Below are 16,529 nucleotides of genomic sequence, written 5' to 3'. Positions count from 1 at the left end.
GGGCTCTGGATGTGGCGATGAGGTTTTATGAGGAGGCATAATTCCTCATTCAAAGTGGCACAAGTGAATTCTAATTGTAACATAATGTTTCCTATAAATACTCGAAATATGAAAAAAAAAAAGTTAGCATGAATAAGAAATGAGTGAGTTATGTTTCATAGTTGTAAACCCATGGTAGACTTCCGAAATTGCGAATGCAATTTTGAAACAGCATTTTGATGTATAAACAATATTGAAATGTCCGGCTACAAGAGAAGGACAATGTGAGAGGTAGAAACGAAACTGTTCACCTGGCTTTGAATCTATAGCCAAATAGGTTTATATGTATAGACTATGTTATAATACTACTATACAGTATATTCATATACCGTTACAATTGAACAGAAATATCCACTATTGCTTACAACTTCTAATTTTAGCATAGAAATAAAGCTGAGATCAAACCTATTGTTTGAACACTAAATCTATGTAATAGTCTATATATTCTCAGGGCCGTTCTTGAAAGGGGACAACTTTAAATTTTCAAATGGGAACAGTTACCTCATTCGGTAGTCCCTGAAAAACGAAACAACTTCTGTAGGAAACAATTTTCGAATTAAGCCACCGTTTTCAAAATGGCCGCAAAAAGTGGGTCCTGTATCAGATGAAACGTCCAGTGCTTATAAATCAAAAGCGGCTACGAACCAAAAGATGAAACGAAAACTGAGATAGGAAAATGTCATAGGGCACATCACGTGGACCAACAGGACCCACTTTTTGTGGTCATTTTGAAAACCGTGGCCCACATCGAAAATTGTTTCCTACAAAAGTTGTTTCGTTTTTCGAGTCCTACCCAATGAGGTATGATTCAATACATGTTCCCATTTGAAAATTTGAAGTTGGCTCCTGGGCCCCCTTCAAGGATGGCCCTGGGGGTTACCACAACAACACCATGTGTTGTGTCCTATGACATTTTCCTATCTCAGTTTTTGTTTCATCCTTTTATTCCCAGCCCTTTCTTATTTATAAGCACTCGACGTTTTATCTGAAACACCCTGTATATGGGTCCCTGTTACCGTTTTCACTCTATGGGAATCAATAATAAAATCGGAAGTAGTATTATATTTCTACCACTTTCAGTTGCAATAGAAAATAAAGTCGAAGATGGAACTTGTTCCTACTGAATTAACTCCATATTGGTAACCGCTTACCGTTTTGCACTATTGTGATGAGTATTGACACAGGAAATAGTATATTTCCACCACTTCTGGTTGACATATACGGATAAAGGTTCAATTGAAAGTTTTTCTTTGGACAGAAAAGACCGCTTCTCGATATCTGACTGCTTTCGTTGTACGGAGTTCAATATTTAAATCGGAATTAGTAGTAAATTTCTACCACTTCCGTACTTAGTAGAAAAATATAGGAGAAGATAGAATCTTCTCTAAAGACACTAAGATGAATCCCCCAAGAAAAATAATATGTCGTTTTATATTAATGTTCCCCGTTTTATGGCGATCAACGATCAAATCAAGGATGGTTGATTTCTATACTTCCGATTTGAATAAAGAGTTATGGAGAAGATGAATCCTATTTTTGGACTTAAATTTATTTCGGAAAACCACTTCTTGATATCTACTACTGTATGGCTCTATGCATATCAATATTGAATCGGGAAGTATGAGTAAATATCTACCACTTGCGGTTTTACTTGAATGTTACATTCCAAAATGAAACCTATATTTTAGACGTTAAATCTAATCCGAAAACAGATTCTGTATATCTATTGCTGAGATTATACGGGTAGAGATTATATATTTTCTTGAGATGCTTAATTGATTTCAAAAATTCGCTTGTCGTTATCTATTACAGCTTTTGTACTATGGGGTTCAACATTGAAACCGGATGAGGTTGATTTTCACCAATTCCGATTCGAATAGGAAATGAAACCTATCCTAAAATGCTAGATCGATTACAAGAAACTCCGTCCCCATACCTGTCGATACTGCAAACAACTATTTTTGCATTTACACCTGTCGACATACGGACGGCTAGACATAGCCATTCTATAAGACTTCCGACACTTATGTACAACACAGTTTTGGAGTGTAATAATTAATTGTCATAGCAAAGTATGAATTCTTTTAAGTCGCGGTGGCTGAGTGATACAGTGTTCACCTCTAGTGCGTGGTTCTATTGTTGGATTCCAGCTCACACCAACGAGGCTTTGTGGTGGACAATCATCATGTGCATAGGGTTTCTCGGGGACAAAATTGTGATGCGAGGCGTACGCGAATATATACTAATTTTAAAAGGCCACCAAGTGAAGTATTCTCCTACGTATTTTTCGCAAGAGTGGCAAATTTGGAGGATTGCACCCAAACACTTGGGGGATATGGGCACTGCTGGGATAGAACGTAAATATTTTCATGTGTAAATTTATTGTAACTAGTTTCGTCAAAAATAAATTGAAGAACGTTTCTCCCTTTCTATCTAAAAGCACTAGCGGGTGAGCTTCGGAGACCCATCTACCTGCAAAGCTCACATGAAAGTACCAGGTCTTTCGATGGAGTTAAATCACGTGAATAGGGTTACGACTATTTTCCTATAACCTCTCATGTAACTTGCAAGACAACATTCTTTAATTCGTTATTATACAAGTGAATAAAACATACACGATTTCGTGGTTCTGCGCGCAATAGATTCGGAGATGTGGTGAAAATGTATAAAAATTAAAAGCTCTACTCCCCTCTCAGGAGCTACATTTGGCATAATCCTGTCTAATATGGAGCGTAGGACACAAAGAGAACCTTTATATCAAATTTCAAGTTTCTTCTTCAGATAGTTTCCGCAAAAAGTAATTCAGGCCCCCTACCACCGTTAGGGGTCGTATTTCGTTTTCTTTTTTTTTTTTTTTTTTTTTTTTAAAGTCATCTACAGTCTACGCTCCAATGTATTTATACAAAATTTCAATGTTGTACGTTTAGTAGTTTCGGAAATCTGTTGATGAGTGAATTTGTGACTGAGTCAGTGTACTTACCATTCTATATGTTTATAGATTATATGACTGAAGAGAAAGTAGTTAATGTTAAGGACTTCCTGTTCAATAGAAAACGTTTATTGAAAATTTCATATTTCCTAAGGTATCTCGTAACATTTTTGCTGAGCCGTGCGCTGCTGATATTTCACGTTCCTGTAATTAATAATCATATTCCATTGAAACTATTTCGAAAGTATCAAAGAGGGAATACAACTTACCCCTAGTAATAAACACGATTATCATCATTGGTAACTGTAGCAGCACATTTTTGTACTTAACTTTCTGTTCTCTGCAATGTTCCTCCGATGTTCATTTTCCAATTATAAAACTGCATTTACCTTCTTAAAAAAGTAAATTTAAAGTTTTTGTTTCATATATGGACCGAAGGTTTCTGTTTTTCGTGCATGAACTATCTGACTGCACTGATACAAAATTAGACCAAATATTGGGACAATTTTTACTATTTGATGCTGTAGAATGCCTAAAGCCCGCCCACATCTACACAGAGGAAAATCTTAAAAACCATTTCAAAATAACCTACTTTCAGACTTGAGAATTCTAGTTTATAAGTTGACAACTAGATGACAGGAATGAAGGATTACATGTTAAAGAAAAAAACCTATTATGCACAAATATTCATTTAAATCAGACACACAGTGCCTTGATATACGCGGAAAAATCGGAAAATCTTTGCGTGTAATATTTTTCGAGCATATTATAATGCAATTTTTCGATATTTTACTACAAAATCGAAATATATGAGCGATGCGGTAGAATCTAAGACTTGAAGTCACGCACTGTAATTTTGTTTCTAGAGCAATGTTGATACTCTTCAATCACGCACGATCTGCTAGTGCACATGACAAAAACCATTGTAACAGTCAATCGTCGTAAGTTACAAGATAGTATAGCAAGTACTCAACTTGATACGTTCGATATCTATGTATCAATTGGAGTCCACATTAAACATCTCTAAAATAAAAAAAACAAGAATGTTGACATAGTAAAACAAAATTTCTTCAATTTACCTTTCCATTGATACACTAATTCTTTTATGCTTCTGGATGTCGTTAAATGACAGTTATGAACGTTTCTAATTGGGTAGAATAATTTGCAATAACCGTCTAGAATGAATTATTCTTGTAGCTAATACCTAGTTTTGTAATGCTTCTAGGATTACATTTGTGATCGGAAAGATAATTTCAATAAGTTTAAGTCTTCATATTATGGAAGACTTTATGGAAGACAATGTTGATTGGTAGAATAAGGATATTGTTGTATTGTATGAAAAATCATAGAATTTCCCGCAGTTGTCAAAGTTTACAGTGAGAAATATTCGTCAGACAGATTAAAGGAACGATATCACTAGCATTTTTATTTTAACTATTTCCATGGAAAAGAGAAATGTTTCAAGATGCTGTAAATTACATTACTAGCAACAAATATTACAGCCAGAGAAAAGCTAATGTTGAATACATGAAGAGACATATACAAAAGCTGATGAACTTCCATATAGATGAAATACGTGCGTTCGCTATGTAGAAACGTGAAACGTCCACTGATACGGTAGTGTGTAATGTGTAAAGAATGTCAAAAGACGTGTTCTCGTATTGTGTGAAGTCTAATGGCGTCAAAACTGAATCGATTCTTAGAAAGCTACAATTAACAATTCCCGATTTACGGATTTGCTATTAGATGCTCCGCTGTGAATGCGCACTATCAGCAATATTTTTTTATTCATATTTATAACAACGAAATCCACGCACCATATTGGACTGACACCAACCGGCTGAAATTGTTCCAGGACAAGGCTACAGTCGATTCACCAAATCATCTCTGGTATTCTACACACGGATAGTAGCCAGACCTAGATTTTGTGCGAATTCCTTCAACATCCCAGGGAAGAGCCCCGACGCCAATCTAATGGATTAACTTTTGAAACACTGCCTTGCCTCTCGAAGATATATTCACATTTTCTTGCCTCTCAACAGGGTCCCAACAAGAGGGGATAAATACCTTTGCACACTTACCAAAAATCATTCTCCATTGGAAGGTGCGCAGTCAGAAGTTGTCAAGCGTGCTGTCGTCACATAGAACACAACTGGTAGTAAGATGTAATGATATGTATGAGTGAACAATACATCAAAGCAGTTTATATGGAAGTATATTAGCCTCTGTAATAATAGCCACAGTATAAATAATAAAGGCAAAAGTCTACAAAAAGAATTCAAGCACTGCACGAAGGTATAAAAATATCCGGCATAAGCAAAACCATGAATACACGTTTCTCTGGGAATTTCGTTACGAATACTTGCAACATCAGATACAATGTAAATTCCGATTAAGCATGCTATTATTTATGCATACATGTTATATGTTGTGACTTTTCTCCTGGCAGTGTTCGGATTAACGTTTATAATAAAGCAATAGTTTCCAATAATAATGGTTAATAGAGGAGTTAGGCAGCTTCAACACATTTTGATTTCCATAACTTTAGTGTGATTATGAGGCACATAAACTTCGTCATTGCTTATGACAACGAAAGTCTACATTTAGGGAGTTCTTTCCAGGTGATTTGGCTCAAAGGAAGATAATAATATAGGCTACAATATTAATACGTTGAGTTTTGAAAACACATTTCTTGGTATCGTAGACAGCGCTATTTTTCACTCCATCTGTTCTTCGTTCTTATGCGGTTCACAGACAGTTCAAGGACTTAAAAAGAATAGGTCTTTATGAAAGGAAGCTACGAATCGACTTCCGATAGAGACATAGATGTAAAGATATCGCTTCAATTTATCATCTCGTTTCCTTCAATTCTAGTTACCTCATAGGTATGCTGAGCGTTAGGAGAGTCATGATATCCTCAAATTCAGTAAATGTAAGACCTTGGACAGAGAATACAATAATATGCTGAGATATTCTGTAAAATAAATCTAAAGCTACCCATTTAGAAAAGTGAGCACTTCTCCTTCAAATTATTATTGTTTTCACATGATAACGAACTTTGTTTTATTGATGTTCGGAAGCATACTTAAATAAATAAAAAAAGAGTTTGTTTGGCGCTATTTTGATAACTGTGGGTATTTCTCAAAATGGTTGTTGATGAGTGTTGTAGTTTCTCTTGTGACAACCAGAAAATGAAGTGCTGCACTAAATCATCATGCATTAATTTACATATTGTCTATAAAAAACAATCAGGTTTTTAAGTTACTCGTAATGTTACTCTGTAGTTTTTTTAAACATATTTATACATAATGTGTTTTTGTAGGAGGCGGATAAAGAAAAGTTGACAGAGAATATGGAAGATCAGCCTGATGAAGGAGAGAGCAAACAAAGTGAAGTGAAGCTTGGCAGACTGCAGTACAAGGTTAGTATATTATTTTCTTACCAAAAATAAAAAAAAAGATTTAATGGTAAAGGTGCAGTTTCCGATTTTACATCTAGGGCATCTGATACTTATTGAATTGCCTTGCTGGTTTTCTTTTAAATTAATCTAAAAGAAAACAAAGAATAACGTTTAGATTAGAAAGATCCCGTTTCCATTGCCAGTAGAACAATATAAGAAGGATATTTATTTGTAAACCCCGTTAAATTATATAATCACATACAGTGGCGTAGTTAAGGGAGATTTCGAAGTTTCAACAACTCTTTGAGGAAGGTATAATGAAACAATAAACATTACTATATTAAGATATATACGGGGTGTAACAGATCGTTGTTTACAACACATGGGAGGTGAATCTAGTTAAGAAAACAAGGAAAAGTGTCTATGTAACACAAAACCGAACACCGCATCCTTCCGGAGTTACGGGCATCCGAAAGTGTGAAGAAATGAACGTACATCTTAGAATTGTGGCAAGACGACGAGTCATAGAACTGCAGCGCCAGGCGACTCACAAAGGAACAATACGCAGAGAATCTAAAGGTGCAGTAGTCGGTTGTGTACACTAAGGGCGCAAGGGATCCCTCAAAGGAAGAGAGGAATTTCCAGCAATTTTCTGAAGGATACATGGATCAAAATAGGCGAAATGTAAGAGTAGGCTGCAATATGTACGACATGCTGTGATATATCTTGATAGCGTAAGCTGATTCAAGATGACGGATGAAATATGATGTGCGGAATTTCATACCCACATACAGGAAGAAGTACATGCGTACATGGAGCATGTAATTAACCACATTCGCAGTGATGATATTAAAATATTTTGCTCGTTGCAATAGTAGGAATATTATTAGTTAGGTAAAAACATTTTCCCAGTCGGTACGCCGGCGTTCGATATCTTGCGGCGGCCACCCTGACCAGGGTTTTGCAGTGTTTCTCATCAGTAACAGTAGACAATGCCAACACTAGACAACACTTTTCCTGCATCCCTTCCCTTTCCGTAACACAGCATCGTCAAAGTTGCTGCAATGTCATAAAGAGCGTTTAAATGAATGAGGGCGGCCTACCGTCAACTTTGTGAGGTGAATAAGGAGACATATGCATGACGTCAGCTAACTTCATCGGGTATAAGACGTACATACTTGAAGGAATACCATCACTTTCAATGTACGAATTATACATACATTTCGGGTTAGAGGGGGAGGTGACGAGTGCTACCAAATCACTTACACAAGTCTCCCATAAACGAGCGCCGAACAGAAAAATAAAGAGCAGCGCTTTGTTTCCTACTTGTATCAAGCACACCACAGGTACAGAAGATTTGTACGTAATCCGCTAGAGGTCTTAACAAGCTAGTTTTGTGTGAACGATCGCAGTGCTTCGTTTTGCAGGCAGTGTTTATACGGTAGATTGCGAGTTACATCAAATTACGTTCTTGAGTTAAATTGGACAGTTGTGGAACGTGCGATTTGAAAGAATACCGCAACTGGAAGACAGTACTCAGGTGTTAACTGAGGTAGTTGTCTGTATGTGATATCACATTGTGGCCAGGATGGCACATTTCTCACTATTCGAGATGGCTGATATGCATCTCATTTATGGGGAAGCAAAGGGTTGTAGCCGAGAGGCGAGGCGGTTGTATAGTGATAGATTCCCTAATCGACGACTATCGTCGCACGTCTCTTTTCAATGGCTCGATCTTTGTCTTTGAGAAACAGGATCTCTGAGACCCACAAGGGGATATTGGACGAATTCGAGATGCGAACTGTTAAGCTTAAAGAGGAAGTTGTTGCGGTAATTCAGACTCGTCCTCAATCCAGCACAAGTGGTCTGACCTAGACACTACACACTAGTCATATGAGTGTGTGGCGCGTTCTGCGTTGAAAAGATGCACTTATTCAAATTGAGGGAATTCCCTGTCAAGTGGACTTTTGCCATTGATACTTTCGTCAAACTATCGCCATTCTGAACTTTCCAACTGTGATTTTGTGGACCGATAAAGCAATATTTACCAAGACGTTTGTATCCAATGGTCACAACAGTCATGTGTGAGATGTGGAAAATCCACATGCCTCTTTGGTGAACGACCACTAGCACAGATTTGCAGTCAATGTGTGATGCGGCATTTTAAACGACCATCTAATTAAGTCTTACGTGTTCCCAAACTGCCTTCGGGTGGCACGTACCTCACATTTCTCCGTGAGATCTTACCGGAATTTTAGAACACGTACCTTTGGCACTTAGGCGGGAAATGTGGTTCCAACATGACGGTGATCCTGCGCATTTTGACCGACATGTCAGGGACTTCCTCACTGATACGTAATCCCGAGCGGTGGATTGGCAAGTGTGGACCTGTGTTATGGCCAGCTCGCTCACCTGACATCACACCGCTTGATTTCTTTCTGTGGAGAGAGATGAAAAAACTTGTGTATGGAACCCGTGTCCCAAAAGCCCAGGATCTCATTGGCCGAGTTGTCGCAGCTACCGGGCTTATTTCCGACATGGCAGGAGTATTTGATCGTACGATGCAAAACCTGCTTCGTCGGTATCATTTGTGTATTGAGATGAATGATGGACAGTTTCAACACTACAATAAACTCTTTTTTTTTTTTTTTACTGCGTAGCAGTGTTTGAAATATGTGTGTCCAGTTCCTGAGATCATTATGCACATCGATACGCCTGTGTACGTTAATGCTGTCCTTATTTGGTATGTAGTGTTGTCACTCGCAGTTTTGATGTGTGCGTGTACTTCTTGCGTGTTGGTATGCAACCCAGCACATCATATTTGTCCGCCATCTTAAATCAGCTTACGCTATCTACATATGTCACAGCATGTCCTACATATTGCAGGCAAGCTGTACATTTCGCCTATTTTGGTCCATGGATCCATCAGAAAATTGCTGGAAATCCCTCTCTTCCTTTGAGGGACCTCTTGCGCCGCCCTTAGTGTACACAACCGACTACTGCACCTTTAGATTCTCTGCGTATTATTCCTTTGCGAGTCACCTGACGCTGCAGTTCTATGATTCGTCGTCTTGCCACAATTCCAAGTGTACGTTCATTTCTTCACACTTTCAGATGCCCGTAACTCCGAAAAGATGCGGTGTTCGGCTTTGTGTTACATAGACACTTTTCCTTGTTTCCAAGTCTAGAAAAAAAAATGAAATGAAATCTTTGAGTTTTACGTCCCACGGTTTTGCCGGTTAGGCTAAAGGAGACGGTGATGATGAGTAATGGATGAAATGGTGGAATGAAGAAAGTGGGAGGAAACGGGAGAACCCCGAGAAAACCCACGCACACGGTGTTTATCCACCACAAAGTTCACTTGGCGGGGGCTGGGATCAAACCCGGGACCCCAAGCACCAAAGGTGAACGCTCTACCACTGAGCCACCGCGGCCCATCAAGTCTAGAATAATCTCCCTAAGTTTTGTAGTACAAAACTCAAGCGTGTCATTAAAGGATATGAAATTCAAGCATTAAAAGAGTGCTTGAATACTTTCTTGAAGAAATTATGCATCCGCCACTGCCACAAATCATAGTATCTCGTTAGTAAAATAATAATAATGTTAAAATGTTTTGTTATTACTCTACAAATAACAAACTATAATAGCGTATTTGCAGTACAACATAAAGCTTCTTTTAACTTAATAATGACTTCACGATTTCATATATACTGTATAATAAATGAAAGTTATGTTTAATATCTCACCGCTTGAGCCACCTGACCGATGTCGATCAAATTTTCCAAATAGATGAGGTTCGGGACTCGGAGTGTTTTTATTATTTCACTTTGATGGTACAGCGTAGAGGAGGGGGACGGGAGGAAGATATATAAAAATCAATAAAACTTAATAACTCTAGAACCACGAGACCGATAACGATCAAATTTGCCACGAAGTATCGGGCCTGGGATGGTTTTATCATTTCACTTTGACGATCAACTCAGAGGACGGGCAAGAAATAGGGATATTTAGAAATAATGGAAAATGACGGATATTAGTGTTAAATTCATACTTTTCGGGATCGCTTAGATGTGGCACTTCCGATGCCGCTTAACTACCAATATATAGTCATAGTATGATGTATTCTTGAAAAAATTCGATGGCTCAAACTTATTATATCAAATAGAATATTACGGGTTCCGTCAATGCATATTGATGTTACGTTATTAAAACAATCACATTCTCATTCTCACTGGCATCTGGGGGGCATCAAAGAAAGTGATTTAAATGATACTGCCTAGCCTAACCTGCTTAGCCTATTATCTTCGATTCCATTTGTTACTTTTCTGCTTATCTTCACGGACCCCCTGAGATATATCAAGAACTCTGTTATAATCGTTTCACAGCCATAATTATTATATTATATTCCAAATAAATATAATAATTATCGTTACCCAGCCTGAACGCCATGAGGATCCTGCCTCATACAGTCGAACAATTTGTCCATGCTGACCAGATGTCACGGTCGGATTGCCGGCGCCGGACACCGGCGTCTTTCGGCACGATTTTCGACTGCTACGAATAGTTGCCTTGCCGGAAATGAGCATTAAATGTGCCGGCGCCGCCGTCGAAAAGAGGCCGGCACAAGGAGTTGGCAGAGGGTCGTAAAGAGGCCTTTCCGAATGTTTTGCCGACTCTGGCGGTCGGCAACAGTCGGCAAAGATTGGGCAAAGGTCATTTTATGTTACGATTTTCGACCGCTTGCCGCCTCGGCAAAAGGTCGGCAACTTTGAACAAGTAAATCGTCGTGCCGCCGCGGATGGGAGCCTCCAGCGGTAATCCCTCTTTCCGACCAGGACTTCCTAATGGGGAATATTATATTCCAAATAAATATAATAATTATTATTTATTTGTTATTCTGTCGTTAGTAACTAATTAAATTAGAATAAAATATTGAATATTTTGCACTTCAAAATATTGGGGTTACGCATCCCCCCGTCTCCCCCGTCAGAGACGTCCGTGCTCATGCTACACAAGCGCTGACTATTTACGACGTTTTAAATAGTTATTTGAAAGTATTTTATATCATACATTTAATTTATTACTTTTTTCTTTTGTTTTTTTCCTTCCGAGCGACAATAGGAGAACAATATGGTGATCATGGAAAACACAAATATGAATTCCTGAAAAATACGACGGCATATACTGAAAATGTGATTTTGAATATTACTGAAAAACAAGTTTTATGCATCTGATAGTATTTACCTTTTCTAATGCAGTTTTTCATGCTGATTTCAAATCTGAAAATCGTTTTGCTTTACCACGTCACATTTGAAAGATATCGTGGAAACTTAACTCTTTATGCGACTTCTATTTTAAATTTCCAAGGGGACGTTTGCAAATACATGTGGAATTATATATGCATATATGCGCTGATATATGCAGACATATGCATGAATAAATGTGTTTTCAGCACTGGTGCAGAGAATTTTCACTTTTGGCATAGATCAGAAAAAGAAATGATAAAATCTTGAGCAGATTTTTGGAATAACTTACAATATTTGCTACTGCATGATCTGTCAAGCTTCAGGGTGGAACATGGCATTGAAGAATGGCGATAGATATTCATGTATTCATTTTAGAGAAGTGCGAAGGCAATATTGTTACACAAAGGGAACAAATATGCGTCAGTAGCAGTTGGATATTCTGACCACATGAAAAGGATGTACGAAAACCATGTTGCTACTTCTTTAAAAAGTTGCTATCGGGAGTGCAATTGTCGTGACTCTGTTGATTTAATCACTATTCTCATGAGAATGCAGACAGCGTACACAAATACTGCTTCTAAATCTGCGAATGGGACAGCAGAGGTACGAAGCAGCATTACAAAAGAAAAAGTGACCGGTCGGAGATAGAGTGTGACCAGGAAGCAAAAAAGTCTTTCGTGTGCCATTGTTTGAGGGTGATAAAGTTATTATGCCATTGTTTCATTTAAAACTGGGGTACGTTAACAATTTCGGGAATACGCTAGACAACGACTCAAAGACTTTTTAAGCTATGTGAAAGTGAGGGAAGGTGTATTTATAGGTTCACAAATAAAGAGAATCATGGCTGACAGTCATTTCCAAAACTTACTGGGTGTGCCAAGTAAGATGCATGGATGGCACTCAGCCAATTTCCTGCGAAGCTATAAATCTTACGTGAATGTTGTAGATTAGTATAATAGTGCGTAGAATTACAAAATATCTTCAAAATTAGCCTTCTCGATTCACAAATTGATTTCTTTCCCGAGTTCTGTCAGCGATAAACATAGGGCCATTTTCATCAGGATATTTCGAACATGGAGTCATATTATCAAGTTCGATGGAATGTAACAATGTTCGGCACTTCAAAGTGAATATCAAATATTCAGCACAAACACAAGTTCCACAGCAAAGAAATTCAAACCAGATACACCGTAAAATAGAAAATGTGTATCCAATATATATTCTATTGATACTTAAAGCGCTTCACAAGAAAGAGTCCGGAGCATGGTTGCAAGCTACACCCTCAAAAAATATAGAAACATTTATGGAAAATAATATCTTTCTAATAAGTGTAGCCTTACGCCTTGGCATAAATATTTGTCATGAATTCAAATGTGTATGTCAGAATCAAATGGATGCTAAAGGTCTTCATACTTTGAGTTGCATTAGAAGCAGTGGGAGATTTTCACGCCACGGAGAATTAAACCAAATAGTAAAGCGAACTCTCGCCAGCAAAGACATTCCTAGCATTTTAGAACCAAGAGGAATGTTACGGGATGATGGCAAAAGACCAGACGGAATTACTTTAATTCCCTTGAAAAGAGGCCAAAGTCTAGTGGGATGTTACATGCGTAGACACTTTCGCACCCTCATACATAACATTAACCAGCGAGGAAGCAGGAAGTGCAGCCGAGGCAGCTAGTAAACGAAAGCATTCGAAATATTCCAAATTAAAAGAAGATAATTTTTTCATTGCTTTTGCTACTGAAACCATGGGTGTTTTTAGTAAAGAAACAAGTAAATTTTTTACAAATTTCATGTCAGCTTTCATTAATAAATCAGGAGACCCTAGAAGCAAACATTCCCTGTTTCAACGGGTAAGCCTTGCCATTCAAAGAGGTAACGCAATAAGTGTTTTAAATTCATTCCCATTCACACACAAAATGGATGAAATTTTTTATTTAAAATAAGTCCCAAAATATTTTGATAAAAAATATAGTGATTTTGTCATAAAAATGAAGATTCACTTATCAATGACATCGAAATCGATTATCAGTTATTGTTAAAATTTTAAAATTAATGTTTTTTTTTTTAATTAATACAATCAAGAATATCTTAGATAGTCCTAGTGTGATGGCCTGTTGTAAAACTTCACCAATACTAAGGTTTTAAAGAAAATATGGTATTATGTTCAAATCACATTTTATGTACTTAATCGGTAGTCAGATCTCTACTTTTAAATCTTCTAGATGTTTTCCAGCTTAATTTCGAAAGGAATACTATATTTAACAGAAAAGTGAATGTAGTAAATTATTATGAAATTAGTGTGTCTAGGAAAAGAGTAACATAGCTCATTACTCCAGTATTGTGTAATTTATACATTATACATATACATTATACATATTCTCTGTTCAATAAATTTTGATCGAAAGTGTGTAAATTGTTTAAATTTTAAAATATTTTGTATTTTGAATAAAATATGTAATTATAAATAATATATATATATAGATAGATAGATATAGATATAGATATTATATATTGGATACACATTTCCTATTTTACGGTGTGTGTTCCACAGCAAATATATATATATATAGCGACATCACCATTCGATTTGCCCCATGCTATTTCCTATTTGAGTTTTTGTTCAGTTCATTTACGTTATTTTCGAGATATTTCCGTGGAAAGATTAATAGGAAATACCATGGGGCAAATCGAATGGTGATGTCGCGGTGCCCTCCAGGGCCACACTTCAGGGGGGCCCGGGACCCAACTTCAAAATTTTAAATGGAAACATGGGACAAATGACACCTCGTTCGATAGATCTTTATAAACTAAAAAGCAAAGCGGCAAAAGATTTTTTAATTCGGTCACTGTGTTCAAAATGGCCGCCAAGATGTTACCTGTATCAGATAAACATCCAGTACCACTAATATGAAAACGGTTGAACATAAATGAACCGAACAAAAACTCAAATAGGACAGCCATGGGACAAATCGAGTGATGTCGCGGTGCTCCCAGGGCCGCCTTTAATGGGGGCTCAGGCCCAACTTAGAAAGCCCAGGCCCAAGCCAGCACATTTTTTTAAGAGTGCCAATTTCATAATGCTGTTTATTGCACAAACTAAAATGAAAATTTCTCTACTTTGTAATATTAAACGAAGTAAATTGAGATAAAAATAAACTTAGAGAACTTAAATTGGCAAGCTATCTGCAATGCTTTGCAACAATTCTCCAACGATGACAACTAAAAAGGCTTGTATAGAAAGTAGGCCAAAGTATTTTGAAACAGTTCTTAATTTATTAAACTACTTGAATGTCTAAAAGGTGTAATTTTTTTCTTTGAGTTTTGAGTCCGTTTTTTGAACAGTATGTAAAGATGATGACGAAGTTGCAAATAGAAGACACGGGTGTCTCTGAATTTAACATGCTGTAGAAGTCTTTGGTTTGCTACATTGAAGACATGAAAGAGTTGTTCGATCGAGGAAAAAAAATGAATGAAGAGGCTTTGAAAACTAAAAATTCAACAGCGAAAAGTGATGAGTCTTCAGAAGTTCAAGTTCCTTGCAGAAAGAGAAAAAGGATAAACATTTTTTGATGAATCTGATTCAAATAATGACGAAACACATTATGAAAGTACTGTGATTATACTTATAAGGAAAGGACAACCGAATAGAATCAAGTTTCAATGATAGGCTATACAATGTGATGATCTAGGAAAACACACTACCATATTCAAAGAGCATTCAGGAATGTTTGATTTGATTTTAACAAAAGTAGGAAACAGCTTATTTAAATCAGTAAGAAACTTGTGTGAGCTTACTATCAACTACATAGAAATGGAGTTTTTGTAGGAATATTTACATTTAAAAGGATACCTGAAGAACATAAAAATATATTCATTAATAAGAAAATTGAAAAGGTTATACATCCTTCGATACTTCTCATGAAATCCTTTGGTACAAATTTGGTATTTTACAAAACATCTTACCAAGAATAGTAACCAAATATCTATTAATGGAAAAATGTGTTGCACCCTAATTAGTGTCTTGGTCATTGTAAGTAAACGAATATTTCTGTTTTGTCAAAAAAAGACTAATTTGTAATTCAGAATTTGGATTTGAAACAAAAAAAAATGTTTTTTGATGTGATGAAGGAAATAAAAATGGTCGTAGAACTCGTATCCTACGAGTCGTAGACGTAGCACAGGTTAAATTGGTATTCTCCTGCAAGTGAAGAATGTAGGCAGGATAGGTGAATTATACAAAAAGATGTAAGTATACTAAAGGTACATTTATTATGTAGCTAGCTTGAAATTATAAATATTTTGTGATTTGAACTTTTATTTCTTTTTCAATATTTGTGTTAATCCCTCAAGTTGGAAACTTCAAGGTAATTTTTCTTTAATTTTGTAGGATATTTTAAAAACCATCTTCATGACATAAATTTACATGCAAACTTATCCCTTCTAAAATTTGCCAAAATACTGCTTCTGTAATCTATACATCTAATATTCTATCATAATTCAGTACTAATAGCACAATACTTATTTTTATAGCCATTGTCTTGCTTCTAAGAAAAAGATATGTGTTTTTTTACTTTATACAATTACAGTAAACTGTATAGCAGGTAGATTAAAACTTAAAAAACGAACTCAGTTCACTTCCGTATGTAGTATTACAACGTATACACACGTCTTTGGTGATACCACGGGAACAGAATGTCGAAGGCATTCACTTTGTATGGCCACACTTTCGGCCCCATGCATTATGATATGTGGTGTCTTTAGGTTCCATCCTCGCTTGCGCCTTATACGCAGCAACCAAATATTGACAAGTTACTGTTACAGCACTGAGGTACGTAACGGTCTTGTGATTCTACTTCTGCAGTTTCTGAATGAATCCATTTTCCAGCAGGATAGTGTGAAACCGAATGTC

General features: G+C 36.8%; 2 protein-coding genes across 2 annotated transcripts in view; one reads left to right on the top strand and one right to left on the bottom strand.

Annotated features, from left to right (window-relative positions):
• Positions 1–16,529, top strand: part of LOC145683916 (synaptotagmin 1-like) — a 246,462-nt gene that overhangs the window by 105,878 nt on the left and 124,055 nt on the right. The window contains exon 5 of the mRNA XM_081755592.1: positions 6,291–6,389. Coding sequence (XP_081611718.1) covers positions 6,291–6,389 — 99 coding nt within the window. The remainder of the gene's footprint in view (positions 1–6,290; positions 6,390–16,529) is intronic.
• LOC145683917 (trypsin inhibitor-like) overlaps positions 1–16,529 on the bottom strand; it is a 472,745-nt gene that overhangs the window by 362,118 nt on the left and 94,098 nt on the right. The gene's annotated exons all lie outside the window — the stretch shown is intronic.

This window comes from Thermobia domestica, chromosome 4 (assembly GCF_964235325.1).
Source record: "Thermobia domestica chromosome 4, izTheDome1.hap1.1, whole genome shotgun sequence".
NCBI classification, from domain to species: domain Eukaryota; kingdom Metazoa; phylum Arthropoda; class Insecta; order Zygentoma; family Lepismatidae; genus Thermobia; species Thermobia domestica.
Note: the sequence above shows the minus strand (reverse complement) of the source record. Positions and strands in the feature narration are given on the sequence as shown.